Source organism: Oryx dammah, unplaced genomic scaffold, assembly GCF_014754425.2.
Source record: "Oryx dammah isolate SB20612 unplaced genomic scaffold, SCBI_Odam_1.1 HiC_scaffold_27, whole genome shotgun sequence".
Lineage (NCBI taxonomy): Eukaryota > Metazoa > Chordata > Mammalia > Artiodactyla > Bovidae > Oryx > Oryx dammah.
The window spans coordinates 49,146,057-49,164,819 of NW_024070211.1; the positions used below are offsets into that span (position 1 = coordinate 49,146,057).

Below are 18,763 nucleotides of genomic sequence, written 5' to 3' on the forward strand. Positions count from 1 at the left end.
TATTTTGTATACTTTAACCCATTTCATTCTCACAAAACCCAGGGCGGAGGTATTATTAATAATGTTAGCACCCTCAGAGAGATTACATAATTTGGCTAAAGCCTCACAGTTCTAGGCAGCCTATACCCAGAGCCTGTGCCCTCAACCCTGTACTAGGCTGCTTGGACTCAGCTCCATGGATGAAATCTCACAGCACACAGGAGGACAGGTTGTGGGAAGAACCATGCACGTGAGTTAAAATCTCAGCTCTGCCATCTACCAGCTGAAGGGAAGAAACTGAAACCTCCCTGAGCCTCAATTTCCTCATCTGTGAGATGGAGAAGGTCATATGGGGGTCAGCATGAGTTGCTGAATGTCACACAGCTGTTGCAAAGTGGAAAGGAGGAAACACATATAAACTATTTAGTCACGAATGCTTAATCACATATGAAATGTTGAATAGCCAATGGCTGCTATTAGTCATATGTCTGTCTTCCCTGGTACACTAATCTTAGGGACCCAGGTACTACTTTTTGATACCTGTGTCCATAGCTCTTTTCTCAGCAATCAGCACATTAACAAGCCCACATAAATATATGATGAACAGAAAGCATGTTTCAGGGCTGTTACTGCCACATTGTACTCAAGTATTATAAAATAAGCTCCTCTTTATAGTAATACCAAAGTTCCTGCCTCTTAAGCAAATGATGCCTATTTCCCCCACCTCATCTCCTGCCCCCTGACTGTCAACTCATGAAGTTAGGGTCTATATAGAGTTTGTTCTTCATAGGTCCCCAGTGCACAGCAGAGAACTCAATACATAATAGGAGCTTACCAAATATTTGTGGGCTGAATTTTTAATAAGCATTTGTGAAACGTATTATGATTCACTTAGCACGTTCACATAAACACATGTAGTATCTCTCTGTAGACCAGGCTCTGGTCTGGAGCTATATTGCCTGAGTTCAGACTCCATTGCCACCATTCACTAGTTGAGTGATCTTGGGTAATAGACATAAGTTTTCAATGCCTTGGTTTTCTCACTTGTAAAATGAGAATAATAACAGTATTGAGCTAATGAAACTATTACAATGTTAATTCATATAAACTTTATAAAACAGTACCTGGCTCACAACTGTTCTTTAAATGTCAGTAATTATTAATTTTGCTTGTAGCTGTTTTTCTCCATCACAATGTTAAGAATAAATCATTCCAACTGCCTAAATCATTTTTTCGTTCATGTAACAAAATATGAAAAGTGATATCGTTACTTCAAAGTCCTAAAATTAATTTTCAGCAGAGCAAATCATAATCTCAAAAAGCTGACTTTCAAAGCAACTCTGCAAAAATAAACGTATTTATAGAGACTGTCCCTATAATAAAATAATCCTAAATGGCTCCAAATCATCTGTAGTTTAAGGCTTTCCCAAATAACTTGTGTTGGATCCTTCTCCAGTAACATTTTATGTTATTCCTTCCACAAACAAGAATAGCCATACTGACGTGAGTAGACGTATGAGTAAAACACGTGCACACACACACATGCACCCCAGGTAGTGGAATTAGGTCTTGCTGTCTTCTGTCTCCACCACAAAACTCATTGCCTTACTATGGACAAAAGTGCATCAATCTGTGTATGCATCTCCCCATCACTTAGAGTATGAATTAATTAGAGAAAGCTTTAATAAAAACTTTAAGCCACTGTTTTCAACCACTGATGAGAAGACCAATTAGAGAAATGAAAAGAAAAATAAAGATAAAAGGGCACCTGAGTACTTCACTCACCTTCAATACTGTAATGTTCCAAGCAAAGCTCTCAGTTGCTTTGTTGAGTTTTCTTCCTTTCAAGCCTTCTTTTGCCCCCAGATTATGAAGCTCCTCATGGAACTCCATGCCTTTGAAAAGAGAACATAAGAGAATTCTCTGTATAGATTTCAGAAATTTAGGCATTTAATTGTGAAAATATTATCAGTAAAAATATAATTTCCCATTTCTGTCCTCTCATAATTTATAAATCCCCAAATTGAATTCTCTTCTCATTCTGTTCATCACCACCCAATGGCTATCCTTAAGGGAAAACTAAAAATAATCAAGGCATTAGATTAAATTAAATTTTAAACAGCAAGAATACATAGACAAAGACATGAGAAGTTAAGAAGCAAATTGTTCCAGCAGGTTGCACCCATCTTGCCTGTCTTCTGCCTGGTTTTTACATAAAATGGTGTAGTGTGTGAATGGCTACCATATGTGAAGGATGCACATATCTTACTTTTTCTTATGAACCATCCATATGGCTTGACAGTAGGCCTGGAGCCTACAAAGATAACAATGGTAATTAGTAAATGGTGAGTAAAACTAAAAAGGTTTAAAAAAAATAGCATTCCTGGAAACACCCAAATGTTTCAGATTTGGGAATGGCCCTAGTTATTTACAGCTAAACCATTCTCCTGAGCTTGAATACTATGAAAAACATCACCAGCATCTGTTTCTCTAGCCTTTGTCTTAGCACCTCAGAATTGGGAATCACACTTTTTTCTGGTAAGCTCATTCCATCTCTGGAAAGCTATGATTGATATCAAGCCAGTCTTTCTCCCTGAAACTTCTACCCCTTGGTTCTAGCTAGACTCACCAACAAGGTCTAACCTCTGTTCCACAGTGCAGTCCTTTAAATATTTGAAGATATTGGATTAAAGTCTACCAGAGCTTTCCCTTCCCCAGATTAAACATTCTAACATGTTTCAGCTTATTATAATGTCTCTCTTTAAGGATGACATCCAGGAACATTGTACTTAAAATAGGATTGAAGTAGCCCACATGAGGTAGGGTTTTACCACCACTTCCTTGTTCTACTGACTAGGTTTGTATTAATGCAGCCTAAACCACATTAACTTGCCTGGTGTTAACATCACAAGCACAATACATAGTAAAAGCATGGCTGCAGAGCCTAGATCTGTCCCCTGGTCCTACCACTGACAAGCTCTGTGAGCATGAATGAATCCCTGAAACTCTCTGCCATTCAGTCTCCTCAGCGGTGCAATGGCAATAATGTACTGACCTCATGGAATTGGGTGAAGATTAAATAAGTCTACAAATACAAAGCTCTCAAAGTAATGCCTGGTACATAGGAACATAATGTAGTATTTGGTATTGTTATTATTTTCATGCTTCCTTTCAACAGAAACATTTAAGCTTCCAGATCAGCAGTGAAGAGCACCATTTTCAAATTTTGGTCCAGCTTCAAAGGTCACCTCTGCCACATGTTGATATGGTATTTGGGATAATTCATTCAATCTCTCAGAATCTAAGATGCCTTATCTGTAGACTGGACATAATGATGATTACCTTGCAGAGTTGTTATGAGGACTAAATAACATAGCATATATGTTTAGTATATCATATGCATATACATCAAGCAATTGTTAGTGACACCTTACTTATCATAATCACTAGTGTGTGTATAGATTAGGGAGAACATGGATCCAAGAGAGAGGAAAAGTACAGGGGCATGGATGAAGGTGAAGATAAGCAAACAGTGAGACGTAAGAGACATGGGACCCATCGCACCCCTGAAGAAAGAACAGACCTAAAATGAGGACTAGTAAATGGGGAAAAAGCTAGAAGGTTAACAGGATTATGGTTCAAATTGTAAAACTAAAGCGGCAATGTAAAACCACAGTTTCCATATCAGTAGTAAACAGCTTTGATCAGTTCCCAAATCACAACAGTAAGTTCAGAAACCCTCACCTCTCTAGATATCTTCAGATACCATCTCTATATATACACAGACAACCCACTTACTATCATCTAGATCTCTTCTGTACTAAACAAAGGCTTCAATGCAACTCAAAGTATCATTAAACTATGACATAAAATATTTGAATTTTAAGAGTAAAAAGTAAAGTCTGCAAGAATCATCATTATGCTTTCTAAGCAAAATAGGGGCAAGAGGGAAGGTTACCTGCTTTTTGACACTGCACAATCTTTTCCTGGACTGTGTCTGCCATTTCTATGAGAAATCGGCTCTCTTGGATCATCTGTCACAAAATAAACATTAGAAGGTGGTTGTCAGGAATCCTTAAACTGGCGCACTATAAAGACGATATTCAAAAAGACCCACATGATACTGCTGGTAATGGGGCACCATGGAGTAAACATAGGAAATGAGAGAGGGAAGGATGATCTCTGCTCCAACCCCCATCCACTCTCACGTTATCTAGAGCCACTTACCTTATGGCTGCTCCAGTTATGTAACATATCTGCACACCATGAGTGCCAAATCAACAACTGTTGAATATATGCATACATACTCTTTAAGTCCCAGGTCACAATCATGAACACCTCTTCTTTTAATCCCCTCACCCCAAGTTACTGCAACATCAAGGCTAATGGTACAAGAACGGTAGTAATGAGAATCTGAACAAGGAATCACCCATTGATGAGCTTAAAGGACTACTGAACGCATCAGTGAAGTTGGAAACTTGGATCTGAGTGGCACAAAGGTGGCAGAGGTCTGATCCTTCCTCGAGAAGGGCTACGGCTCCATTGGCAAGAATGAGCTGTGAGTCATATTCACCACTGATTCCACAGAGCTTGTAGGCAACAACATTGAAATAGCATCCCTGCCCTTCACATTTCGGTAGAAAGGAAAAAGACCAAGAGGTGATTAATATACTGAGTGAAGTAGGGGAAATAGGACAGCTGTTGGAGAGATAGAGTAAAGAAAAATATGTACATGAAGAAGGGGGAAGACAGAAATAGGTATAGAAGTTGTGATCAGAAACACAAGGGATTGGGGCTATTCTAAAGAAATGGCCAAAGAAAGGCACCAATAAGCAAATGAACACTCCCTTAATGTCCAGTCACTCTTCTATTCCTAATCAGTTCAGTTGAATTCAGTTCAGTCACTCAGTCATGTCCGACTCTTTGCAACCCCGTGGACGGCAGCATCCCAGGCTTCCCTGTCCATCACCAACTGCTGGAGCTTGCTCAAATTCATGTCCATCAGGTCGATGATACCATCCAACCATCTCATCCTCTGTCATCCCCTTCTCCTCCTGCCTTCACTCTTTCCCAGTAACCAGGTCTTTTCCAATGAGTCAATTCTTCACATCAGGTGACCAAAGTATTGGAGTTTCAGCTTCAGCATCAGTCCTTCCAATGAATATTCAGGATTGATTTCCTTTAGGATTGACTGGTTTGATCTCCTTGCAGTCCAAGGGACTCTCAAAAGTCTTCTTCAACACCATAGTTCAAAAGCATCAATTCTTTGGTGCTCAGCTTTCTTTATAGTCCAACTGTCACATCCATACATGACTACTGGAAAAACCACAGCTTTGACTAGACAGGCCTTTGCCAGCAAAGTAATGTCTCTGCTTTTTAATATGCTGTCTAGGTTGGTCATAGCTTTTCTCCCAAGGAGTAAGTGTCTTTTAATTTCATGGCTGCAGCCACCAACTGCAGTGATTTTGCAGCCCAAGAAAATAAAGTCTCTCACTATTTCCATTGTTTCCCCATCTATTTGCCATAAAGTGATGGGACCAGATGCCATGATCTTAATTTTCTGAATGTTGTTTTAAGCCAGCTTTTTTACTCTCCTCTTCCACTTTCATCAAGAGGCTCTTCAGTTCCTCTTCATTTCTACTCCTAATAAATGTCCCTTCTAATCTGGCTATTCTATGATTTCTCTGTCTGGCTCAATGATCTAAAGAGGGCTCAATGATCTAAAGAGAGCTCAAGGCAGAATCCAAAGTGGACATAAAAGGTCTTAAGACACATATTCTTCATAATGAAATGTTGTTGAACAGATTGTAATTTGATACAATCACTTTCAAATATGAAGTGGTTTATTATTACAAATCTTCAAATGGAAAAGGATATTTGAATCACAAATGTTTAGTGCCTAAAAACTCCACAAGAGTAAAATCATACCATTCATTCATTTAAAAAATATCTACTCAGCAGCTTTTATGTGTAAGCACTGTAGTAACTACAAAGGGTATGATACACTGAGGAGCAGAAACAGACTCATTTCTATCTCCATGGGGCTCCATGGCCTAGTAAGGGAAGTCTGCTCCAGTGAATGAATGAAATATGATATGTAATTCAACCAAACTTCAATTACTTATATTTCTGCATAAGATGACAGTTTGAAGTGCCTTGGGCTTCCCTGGTGGCTCAGAGGGTAAAGCGTCTGCCTACAATGCAAGAGACCCGGGTTCGATCCCTGGGTCAGGAAGATCCCCTGGAGAAGGGAATGGCAACCCACTCCAGTACTCTTGCCTGGAAAATTCCATGGACTGAGGAGCCTGGTAGGCTACAGTCCATGGGGTCACAAAGAGTCGGACATGACTGAGCAACTTCACTTTCACTTTCACTTGAAGTGACTTATTTGGAGGGCTAAATTGACTATTAAAACCATAAACTAGACACTCAAGAAGGTCTAAGTTGCGTCAAACTTTTTAACTACATTAACTCTTTTAACTGCCAAGAGGAAGTGGATGCTTCTGAATAACAATTTATCAAATGGCTAAGAGTAGCCTAGTTTATAGCAGGTTACAAGTGAATGAAACTCAACGTCAAAGAAAACTTTAATATGAGGGCAATTTGATTTAATTTTTTCTAAGCTTAGCATCTACACATGCAACATCAACTGAATTTTTAGGATTTTTCAAAGTTATCAGATGTTCCAATTAGTTAAATAGCATACAAAATGTTTTCATGAAATTCAAGCAAGGGAAATATTCATAAAGAGAAAAGTACATTTGGTGACTTTACCATAAGCAAGAAGCTAATAGATATACTATACATTTTTAGAATCATTTTAAGGCTAAAAGAACCTTAACTATCAGAACACCCCCTTAATTTTGTGAAAAAAGGAAACTAAGATATAATTAAGATTCTCATCTAAAAAAATAGAACAAATTAATGATTAAACTGGAATTAAAATTTCAGACTCGCTCTGATTTTGTCTGGCCTTCATACATCCCATCTTTTGAACTGGAAATGTAGCTTTCCAAAGCTGTCAGATTCAGCCCATCAGTAAAAACATGAGGCCATGCCCATAAGTGAACTACTGCAACCATGTTCAAATGTTTCCTATTAAAGAAAAACTTCAAAAGGGACAAGATTGGTAATTTCCTTTGACAGTATCTTGACTGACATTCATTTCTCTGGGTTTTGCTCTTAGTGGAAAACATACACTATTCTATGACTAAACAAAAAAGAAACTCTTTATTGGTATGTGGCCAGTTTTCTTCACAGTACTGTACTTCAAGTAAGTATCTCCTCAGTGTTGAGTACGAAAGGAATATACTTCCTGCCTCCAAAGATGCCACAGCCTCTTTGTGACAACCTGAGAAGGAAGTGCCCTCTTTGCCAAGGCTAACTCTTCTACCTTGACTTCCAATCTCACCTTTCCCTTCTTCTTTCAGGAATTCATTCCTAACGAATCATTTTTTCATCTACAATTTCTGCTCCTTCCCTGGTTTTTCCCTTTTCCATACAGTATCTCCTATCTTAAAGTAGGCAAATAAAATCAATAACAAAATACTTGATTGGCCTTTGAGTGTTTGTCCTCATCAACCTTTCCTTAAAAAATTATCCCATTGCTTTGACTCTTGCAGGATTCCACTGAGACCCCCAAAGTGTGGTCTCATCACAGAGTAACCCTTGGCCTATCCCCAGATCTCATTCTTGTCGGTTCGACAGTTGACACAACTCTTATTACCCTACAGGCTTCCCTTGTAGCTCAGTCAGTAATGAATCTGCCTGCAGTGCAGGAGATTGGGGTTTGACCCCTGGGTTGGGGATCCATTCCTTATCTTACTTGTGATACTGATTTCTTCTACCTATTAATTACCCACACATGTAGACAATATGCATTTTATTTATTATTTATCACTTCAAACTTATGATTGTATTTTTTGAAATATAATCTCTTTTGGTCTCTAGTCTTTTTCCTAGTTTCTCCATTTTTCTATAATCTTACATGTTCTTAATTCTCTTACAAATTGAGTACTGAAAAATAAAATTTTTACTAGGATTATACCTATAGAAAATGTAATACTCAAGTATCAGAAATAAATCTTAAAACTGTATTACTTCTTTGAGGCAAAATAAATTCATGACCAAAACATACAATAAACCCTATAATTCAAGTTCTCTTCAAAATCTCCCAAGTAAATATTTGTTAATCCCATAGTGTAAGAAATTTGTTTTTCCCACATGGGAAATAGATGGGGAAACAGTGGAAACAGTGTCACACTTTATTTTGGGGGGCTCCAAAATCACTGCAGATGGTGATTGCAGCCATGAAATTAAAAGACTCTTACTCCTTGGAAGGAAAGTTATGACCAACCTAGATAGCATATTCAAAAGTAGAGACATTACTTTGCCAACGAAGATCTGTTTAGTCAAGGCTATGGTTTTTCCTGTGGTCATGTATGGATGTGAGAGATGGACTATAAAGAAAGCTGACCACCAAAGAATTGATGCTTTTGGACTGTGGTGTTGGAGAAGACTCTTGAGAGTCCCTTGGACTGCAAGGAGATCCAACCAGTCCATCCTAAAGGAGATTAGTCCTGGGTGTTCATTGGAAGGACTGATGCTGAAGCTGAAACTCCAATACTTTGGCCACCTGATGGGAAGAGTTGACTCATTAGAAAAGACCCTGATGCTGGGAGGGATTGGGGCAGGAGGAGAAGGGGATGACAGAGGATGAGATGGTTGGATGGCATCACTGACTCGATGGACATGAGTCTGGGTAAACTCCAGGAGTTGGTGATGGACAGGGAGGCCTGGCATGCTGCAGTTCATGGGGTCGCAAAGTCGGACACGACTGAACTGCACTGAAATGAACTGAACTGAATAGATCACTTCATAAAGAGATAGTCAAGTGTGATTTAATCTTCAACATAGAAGAGTACCCCTGAGGATAATTTGAACGACTCTAGTCATAAAAGTCAGAACTTTTACTCCAAAACACCTTGTTATTAATATTCTCAGAACTTAAAATCATTGTTTATACAAACTTTTTTATAAGAGCATTTTGATCCTCTTTTCTAAGATAACAGCTTCCATTGTATTTATAAAAATTATTTTATTCTATTTTCTGCAGTCAACTTTCAATTATTAGCAGTTGTAGAGAAAACAAATAAAATTAGATAACTGAAATATACCAACAACGCCAAACCATACTCAAATCAACAATTTCAACCTTTCCCCCCAGCTTAGATAAGTAATTTATGTAAGTTGTTAGAAAGGAAATACGGTTGACTTGAGTTTCATCTCCTTCCTATGTCTCTACAGATCCTGACGGAAATGAAATACAAAGCCAAGGAGTGAAGGTGAGAAGCATGTCCTCAGATAATCCCCCAGCAGGTCAGTAGGTAGACTTAGACAGCCAAAGCTGGGTTGAACTCAGATGGAATCTGGCAGCAGCCTGATTTACATATCTGATGTCTCAGCCTCAGCTCCCAGTTGCCTTTGCTGTTGGAGTGATACAAAGAGCTTTCCTTTGGTTCTGTTACATGAATATCTCCAAAAGGATCTCAATTCCTTGCCATGGCTTTGAATCTAAAAGAACAGAGGACTCACCCAGATAAAGGCTGGTGTCACTTTAAGCATCACATGTGTCCTGAACAGGGGTGTGTAAAGTTGTCAGTTAAGATCAAAATCATTTATTTAAAACAAAAACTTTACTGAAGGGGACAGTAATGCTTTTACTCAGAGATGGATTAAATTGTCTAATCTGTGTGAAAAAAAACTGTCTTCCCAGCTCAGTAGGGATTTGACTAATTGCCTAGGATCATTGCAGAGTCAATGTAACTATTTAATGGTGCTGGAAAGATGAGATTTCATCAAAATATTACTCATAACCTTCCATAGATTCCAATTTTATCCTGAATTACTTCTACATTCTTAGAACCAGAGAAGTTTATATCTAGAAGTAACCTTAATGACCATCTATCATGGACAACCCCATTTTACAGATAAAAAAACTCAGTCCCAAACTAACTTGCCTTAAGCCTTACCGCTAGTTGGTAAAAAACTTTACACTAGAACTCAAGCATTCCTGAGGTGCAGACCTTATAAACTATTCTGCAATGCTAATATTATATTAGAGTGTAGAATTTCTACTGCAAGTGCAAGTTGGTGATTAACATTTTATAAATTAGAATTCACCAAGCAAAGGAACATGAAAATACCTTCTTTCCATGACTGCTTCCCCCTTCAAGTCAAGCAGCACACATGAACCGATATAGGTATTCTTCCTATGAAACTAGGAAGAAATATACTTACTTGTGTCCATTGTTTTTTCAGGAAGGAGTTACCAAATTTGAAAAGGCAATCGCTTAAGAATATGTGTATCTATAAAAAGCCAATCTGTTCTCTAGACCTTCTAAGAAGACCAAAATAATCTATCTCTATCCTCTTTCTAATTAAAACACTGGGCTTTAGTTTTTAGTTCAATAGCAGCTCATCTATTCAGACTGTTTAAAATAAGACTTGAATTTTACTAAAGTTGGTACACTTTAATATCTGATTGTTGTTACAAATACATTTGCTAACTAGAATGAATACAATTTCCTTTAATTTTTAATTTACTTAAACATTTTAAATCAGATGCATAAAAAGCACTCTTAATAGATGGGCATCTTTTGGTTTTAAGCAAATTCAATATTATAAGACTGCTAATTTTCAGTGATACAGGAACACAACTAACATTTACCAGCTTTCTGGAAGTCTACTGCCTTTGGTGTATGTGATGAAGTTAGTATTCTCTGTCCTGGAGCCAGCTCTGAATGATGTTTCCTAGTCTGAATTACAATGGAGCAGGAAAGGGGAACTCACACAGAGCAGGTCAAAGGACCTCTGTCTCCACATTCATGGTAGTAACAGAATCTATCAATACCACATGAGCAGCTTTCTGCATAAATGGATAATTTTACCTTTTCTTTTCTCCAGTTGTTCTGATTCTAAGATATAACTGTCAGCTATACCTTGAGTAATCATTAGAAATGTTTGTTTTTAGCTCACTATGATTAAAATTTAGTTCATTCATACTATTTCCTATTGGCTAAACCATTCTAAAGGAGATCAGCCCTGGGTGTTCACTGGAAGGACTGATGCTAAAGCTGAAACTCCAGTACTTTGGCCACCTCATGTGAAGAGTTGACTCATTGGAAAAGACTCTGATGCTGGGAGGGATTGGGGGCAGGAGGAGAAGGGGATGACAGAGGATGAGATGGCTGGAAGGCATCACCGACTCAGTGGACATGAGTTTGAGTGAACTCCAGGAGTTGGTGATGGACAGGGAGGCCTGGCGTGCTGCGATTCATGGGGTTGCAAAGAGTCAGACACGACTGAGCAACTGACCTGAACTGAACTGAAACTTCATGAACCTTCTCCAGAATTTTTCAGACCAATTTGACAATCTTACACTCTCTTAAATTAAAACTGTTGCAAGAACTTGAGTATTCAGGAATGCAAAGCAAATCCTGAGGATTCATGCACAATATTTCACAAAGAAGCTCCCCGAAATTCTTGCTTATTGATACATCTCTGATACCCTGTGTCCATGGGACCCTGGTACCAAGTGAAAATGCTGCTAACCCTCATATGCTGACAAGTCCCGCAATATATAGAAAATGTATAGAAAACATTGCCACACCCAAGAGTAAGCAGTTTCAATGCACTGAGTATACATTTTGTTTTTAAATAACCAGCTCGGTTAAACACATGCCAATGGTTTTTTTTTTTTTTTCCCCCTGGGTTTCATTACTACACAACCCAACATGCTTTTTAAAATGTAAACTAATATAAAGTTCTACACAAACTTCACAACAAGATAGAGCAATGGATGGAGAATACTTTTGACTTAATTTCAATTTAAATTGATTTCAATAACTAAAACTAAAGCTGCATTGGAGGGCTGTTGACATACCTACAACTTTTTCCCATTCTTCACCTCAATGTATACTGATAATACTGAGAGCAGAAAATGTATTTAATCGAATCCATTGTTTGGCTTCAGTGTGATACCAGCTCATACATTGATTCTACCCCAAGAGTGATAAAAGATAGTGATTGGCTCTCTTTGTTAGATTCCTAGCTATGTTAACTCAATCAACTGCTCTCCAAATCACACAACTAAGTAAAAGATTAAATAATTCTTGACTTTTGTTCTCTAGATTGTTTTGACTTTATGTTCAGGAAATTTGTTGCTGTTTTCATAGCAAAATTTCAACTTTTATGTTAATGTTATTCAGCACAGAAGTCACCTTTGGAGAATGCTTTGGCTGCATTTTTTACACTTGTAATTCCCTGCAACTCTTCCACCTCTGATTTCTATATTTAAAACACTACTCGGAGTGTTCAGATTAATTTAAAACACTTAAAAAGACCAAAATATGTTAGACAGTACTTCTTGACTATGCATGGAAAATTAGACAGGTAAAAACAATAGAAAAGTAAAAATTCAGGTATCTAAAGAAAACAATTTACAAAGGTTAGAGAGCATTTTTCTATCAAAACCATTTGCAAATTATTTTCTGCTGAGCACTGGGTGAGACAGGGTAAAAGTCATAGAGGGGGTATATTACAAGTCACTGTGAAAAATCCACCATAAGCACTCAAGATCCTTAGACTCCATCCATCTCGGGACATAAAATATCATCTGCTTCACTGCTAGGACACTATGTATTTCTGCTTCTTCCCCTTTTCAGGTGTAAATCTTGGCTTCCTATCAGTATTTCCCATTCCTCAAGGACAGAAATTTTGTTTCATACCATTTCTCTCCCCCAGCAACTTGCATAGTAACATGTGTGCAAAGTTTTTTTGTTAAATTAACAAATCAAAAGATTAAAGACATAGACAAAATGATACATTGAAAGAAGTGTTGTTACAACTGGCAAATATACACTCTTATCTCATTTTACTTATATTTCTCTTGACTCAAAGAGCTGTCATGCTTCATACTACAGCTATTTGTGCTGATAACCATGTCTCTATTTATTCACCTCTATTTTGTACACAAGCTCCTAAAGTTCTTTAAAGTTTACATGTGTTGAATGTCATGAATAAAATATATAAATTAACTTTTTATTAAAGTCAGTTTTGCAAAAGATTAGGACAAAGGGCTGGCCTTAGATTGATGCAGAAGGAATTAAGGCTAGGAAGTCATTTGAGGTAGAGTACAACAGAAAAACAAGGGATGGAAAATGAAAAATACCTGGCAAACAAAATAGCTTGACTGAAGGAGAGGGTTCAAATGGAAGAAAACGTGAGATTAGAGAGGCAAAACAGGCAGCACAGGTGGATGAAAGCTTCTCGAGCTATCAGAAATAGAGTCTGAGGATGCTTATTCCCATTGCTCTTCCAACAACACAGGAGAAGACTCTACACATGGACATAACCAGATGGCCAACACTGAAATCAGATTGACTATATTCTTTGCAGCCAAAGATGGAGAAGCTCTCTACAGTCAGCAAAAACAAGACCAGGAGCTGACTGTGGCTCAGATCATGAACTCCTTATTGCCAAATTCAGAAGTAAATTGAAGAAAGTGGGAAAACCACTAGACCATTCAGATATGACCTAAATCAAATCACTTATGACTATACAGTGGAAGTGAGAAATAGATTTAAGGGACTAGATCTGATAGACAGAGTGCCTGATGAACAATGGACAGAGGTTCGTAACATTGTACAGGAGACAGGGATCAAGACCATCCGCACGGAAAAGAAATGCAAAAAAGCAAATGGCTGTCTGAGGAGGCCTTACAAATAGCTGTGAAAAGAGAAGCAAAAAGCAAAGGAGAAAAGGAAAGATATAAGCATCTAAATGCAGAGTTCTAAAGAATAACAAGGAGAGATAAGAAAGTCTTCCGCAGCAATCAATGCAAAGAAATAGAGGAAAACAATAGAATGGGAAAGACTGGAGACCTCTTCAAGAAAATTAGAGATACCAAGGGAACATTTCATACACAGATGGGCTCAATAAAGGTCAGAAATGGTATGGACCTAACAGAAGCAGAAGATATTAAGAAAAGGTCGCAAGAATACACAGAAGAACTGTATAAAAAAGATCTTCATGACCCAGATAATCACAATGGTATGATCACTCACACTCACCTAGAGCCAGACATCCTGGAATGTGAAGTCAAGTGGGCCTTAAAAAGCATCACTACGAACAAAGGTAGTGGAGGTGATGGAATTCCAGAAGAGCTATTACAAATCCTGAAAGATGATGCTGTGAAAGTGCTGCACTCAATATGCAAGCAAATTGGGAAAACCCAGCAGTGGCCACAGGACTGGAAAAGGTCAGTTTTCATTCCAATCCCAAAAAAAGGCAATGCCAAAGAATGCTCGAACTACTGCACAATTGCACTCATCTCACACGCTAGTAAAATAATGTTCAAAATTCTCCAAGCCAGGCTTCAGCAATACGTGAACCATGAACTTCCAGATGTTCAAGCTGGTTTTAGAAAAGGCAGAGGAAACAGAGATCAAATGGCCAACATCCACTGGATCATTGAAAAGGCAAGAGAGTCCCAGAAAAACATCCATTTCTGCTCTATTGACTATGCCAAAGCCTTTGACTGTGTGGATCACAATAAGCTGTGGAAAATTCTGAAAGAGATGGACATGCCAGACCACCTGACCTGCCTCTTGAGAAACCTATATGCAGGTCAGGAAGCAACAGTTAGAACTGGACATGGAACAACAGACTGGTTCCAAACAGGAAAAGGATACGTCAAGGCTGTATATTGTCACCCTGCTTATTTAACTTCTATGCAGAGTACATCATGAGAAATGCTGGACTGGAAGAAGCACAAGCTGGAATCAAGATTGCCGGAAGAAATATCAATAACCTCAGATATGCAGATGACACCACCCTTATGGCAGAAAGTGAAGAAGAACTAAAGAGCCTCTTGATGAAAGTGAAAGAGGAGAGTGAAAAAGTTGGCTTAAAGCTCAACATTCAGAAAACTAAGATCATGGCAAACAGATGGGGAAACAGTGGAAACAGTGTCAGACTTTATTTTTGGGGGCTCCAAAATCACTGCAGATGGTGATTGCAGCCATGAAATTAAAAGATGCTTACTCCTTAGAAGGAAAGTTATGACCAACCTAGACAGCATATTAAAAAGTAGAGACATTACCTTGTCAACAAAGGTCCATCTCAGAGAAGGCAATGGCACCCTACTCCAGTACTCTTGCCTGGAAAATCCCATGGACGGAGGAGCTTGGTGGGCTGCAGTCCATGGGGTCACGAAGAGTCGGACATGACGGAGCAACTTCACTTTCACTTTTCACTTTCATGAATTGGAGAAGGAAATGGCAACCCACTCCAGCGTTCTTGCCTGGAGAATCCCAGGGACAGGAGAGCCTGGTGGGCTGCCGTCTATGGGATCGCACAGAGTCGGACATGACTGAAACGACTTAGCAGCAAAGGTCCATCTAGTCAAGGTTATGGTTTTTCCAGTGGTCATGTATGGATGTGAGAGTGGACTATAAAGAAAGCTGACCACCAAAGAACGGATGTTTTTGAACTGTGGTGTTGGAGAAGACTCTTGAGTGTCCCTTGGACTGCAAGGAGATCCAACCAGTCCATCCTAAAAGAGATCAGTCCTGGGTGTTCACTGGAAGGACTGATGTTGAAGCTGAAACTCCAATACTTTGGCCACCTGATGAGAAGAGCTGACTCATTTGAAAGACCCTGATCTTGGGAAAGATTGAGGGTAGGAGGAAAAGGGGACAACAGAGGATGAGATGGTTGGATGGCATCACCAACACAATGGACATGAGTTTGGGAAAACTCTGGGAGTTGGTGATGGACAGGGAGGCCTGGCATGCTGCAGTCCGTGGGGTTGCAAAGAGTCAGAACCGACTGATTCCCATTGCTGAATTAGAGAAAAGTGGGGGATTATTTGGGGAACTAGTCAACTAGTCAGTAATTTTTTCAATTATTGAAAAAATTCACTTGGTAGAAGGAGAGAGCTTTTCGACAGCCTTGTCTGTGTCACTGTAAGGAAATGGATATACATGAGAAATACGTCAAGGAAAGAAGCAATAGCTTTCACTGATACTGAATTGTAAATAAGAAGACTTTCTTGGATAGCCAAGACTTGGAAACAACTTAAATATCCATCAACAGATGTATAGATAAAGAAGTGGTATACACACATTCTCACACACACACATACACAGACACACACACGTGCCTGTGTGCTAAGTTGCTTCAGTCATGTCCAACTCTTTGTGACCCTTAGAATTAGCACACCAGGTTCCTCAGTCCATGGGATTCTCTAGGCAAGAATCCTGGAGTGGGTTGCTCTGCCCTTCTCCAGGAGATCTTCCCAACCCAGGGATCGAATCCATGTCTCTTATGTCTCCTGCATTGTCAGGCTGCTTCTTTACCACTAGCGCCACCTGGGAAGCCCTGAGCCACTGGTGGGATAGTCACTAAGTAGTGTCTGACTCTTACAACACCATGGACTGTAGCCTGCCAGGCTTCTCTGACCATGGGAGTCTCCAGGCAAGAATACTGGAGTGGGTTACCATTTCCTTCTCCACTGAGCCACTGGGGAAGCCCATAAATATATATATATATATATACACACACACAAACACACACACAGTGGAATACTACCCAGCCATAAAGGATGAAATAATGTCATATGTAGCAATATGGATGAACCTAAAGATTATCATACTAAAGTCAGTCAGAAAGAGTAAGACAAATACCACATGATATCCCTTGTAGGTGGCATCTAAAATATGACACAAATGAATGTATATGCGAAACAAAGATTCTGCCCACAATGTGGGAGACCCAAGTTTAGGAAGATCCCCTGGAGGAGGAAATGGCTACTCACTACAGTATTCTTGACTGGAAAATTTCATGGACAGAGGAGTCTGTCAGGCTACAGTCCATGGGGTCCCAAAGTGTCAGGCACAACTGAGTATCTAACACTTACGCACACTTACAAAACAAAAACAAAACCAGACTCATAGATATAGAGAATAGATTTGTGGTTGCCAAGTGGGAGGTGGGGTAGAGGTGGGAAGGACTGGGAGTTTAGGATTAGCAGAGGCAAACTATTATGTATAGGACAGATGAACAACATGATCCTATTGTAAAGCACAAGAGACTGTATTCACTATCCTGTGACAAACCATAATGGAAAAGAATATGAAAAAGAATTTTTATGTATGTATGTATGTATCAAAAAGTCACACTGCTGTACAGCAGAAATTAATGCAGCATTTTAAATCAACTATACTCTTTAAAAGATTATTGAATCTAAAAAGACGTTATTGGAGTTAATATATAGAGAGAGAACCACTATATATATTGAAAATCACTTGGAGGAATTGAGGACCATTGACTTGGTGTTATCTTTTGCAGTGATCAGAAAAGGGCAAGTGAATACCTAGGGAATTAAAAATGAACCCAGCTTTTGACCTATTAAATTTATACTGTTCGTTTTTGAAATATCTAGGTGATATCCTGTAGTCAAATGTAGAAAATTTTAGGGCTGAAGCTAGAGATGTGTTTTAAAATAATGTAAAATGTCCATGCATAAAAACACCACTGTAGAAGGGAAAAAGTCAAACCTATCCAAAGAAATTCTGATAGTGTTCTACTGAAATTGAATGTACTTTCCAATGTAATCACACACCATTACAACCTTGTGTTAAATGATGAGGAACATAAGCAGATCACCAAGAATACAGTCATAAGCATGGTTTGGACCTTAGCAGGTCACCTGCCCTGACTGTAAGCTACCGGAACACAGGGCCTGCTGTAAATCCCAAAGCGTTAACACAGCGGCTTGCCCATGGGCTTAACTCAGTAAATGTTTATAATATTAAACATCTCCATTCCTGGAACTGACACTAACCAACTCTTTCAGGAACTTTTTTTTTTATCAATCCCAAGGTTAAGATTAATCCTAAATGAAAAAAATCCTTACTTTTTATTTATAAAACATAATTTTGCTGCTTTAACAGTCTTAAGAGACTTAGCAGTGACTCTATGACCTATATTACCTACACCAGTGATATTTTCTTAGAGAACATGAAAGTCCCAGAGTGGAGAAGTTAACGTTTGCTCTTTCAGAGACCAGCGCTCCAATCTCCCATAGAGCAGTGCAATAAACGGACAAGTCGGTTAGAAATGACATTCTGATTTTAAATTAAGGCTCTGGGAGTTTCTGAAAACTTGTCATGATGATACAGAGCTACCAAAAGGGCAATGCAGCAAGGAGTCTGACCCCACAAGTCACCTCCATGTGTCATTAGCCTGGGAAGGAGACATCAGTTCCACCTTCAGTGTTTAGGACCTCTTCTGCTTGCTTGAGTTATTGATTAATAATGTTCCCAGTTTGCTTTAGAGCTTTTCAGAGGCTGTCACTTCTCACCTCTGGCTGTGACATGTGTTTGATATCAGGAAAGTCACCTCTACTTTTGTTGCCCTAAATATCAGCCAGGAATTTACATAGCTACATGCCTATTCAGAGCACTGAGGGAGATTGTAGACAGGGCTGCTCTTAAGTAAAACTGCAATTGTTTGAGCAATCTCACCCCTACCTTACGCAGACTTGGGGAACACTCTGTGATTAGGATCTCTTCCTTTCTCCAGGTGAAAAACTGCCTGCAGGACAGGATATGTTAAATTCATCCAAAAGTACAAATTGCTGATAACTCAATGTGTTACTACTTACTAAGATTTTCTTGCATTTTAAGAGATTAAAGTCTTAACCTTTAATCAAAGAATC

At 38.9% G+C, this 18,763-nt stretch overlaps 1 protein-coding gene across 1 annotated transcript in view; it reads right to left on the minus strand.

The window, feature by feature from the left end:
- Positions 1 to 18,763, minus strand: part of PLCL1 (phospholipase C like 1 (inactive)) — a 370,926-nt gene that overhangs the window by 51,176 nt on the left and 300,987 nt on the right. The window contains exons 4-5 of the mRNA XM_040228861.1: positions 3,938 to 4,013; positions 1,765 to 1,874 (exon numbers count right to left, since the gene is read on the minus strand). Of these exons, the coding sequence (XP_040084795.1) occupies positions 1,765 to 1,874; positions 3,938 to 4,013 (186 nt within the window). The remainder of the gene's footprint in view (positions 1 to 1,764; positions 1,875 to 3,937; positions 4,014 to 18,763) is intronic.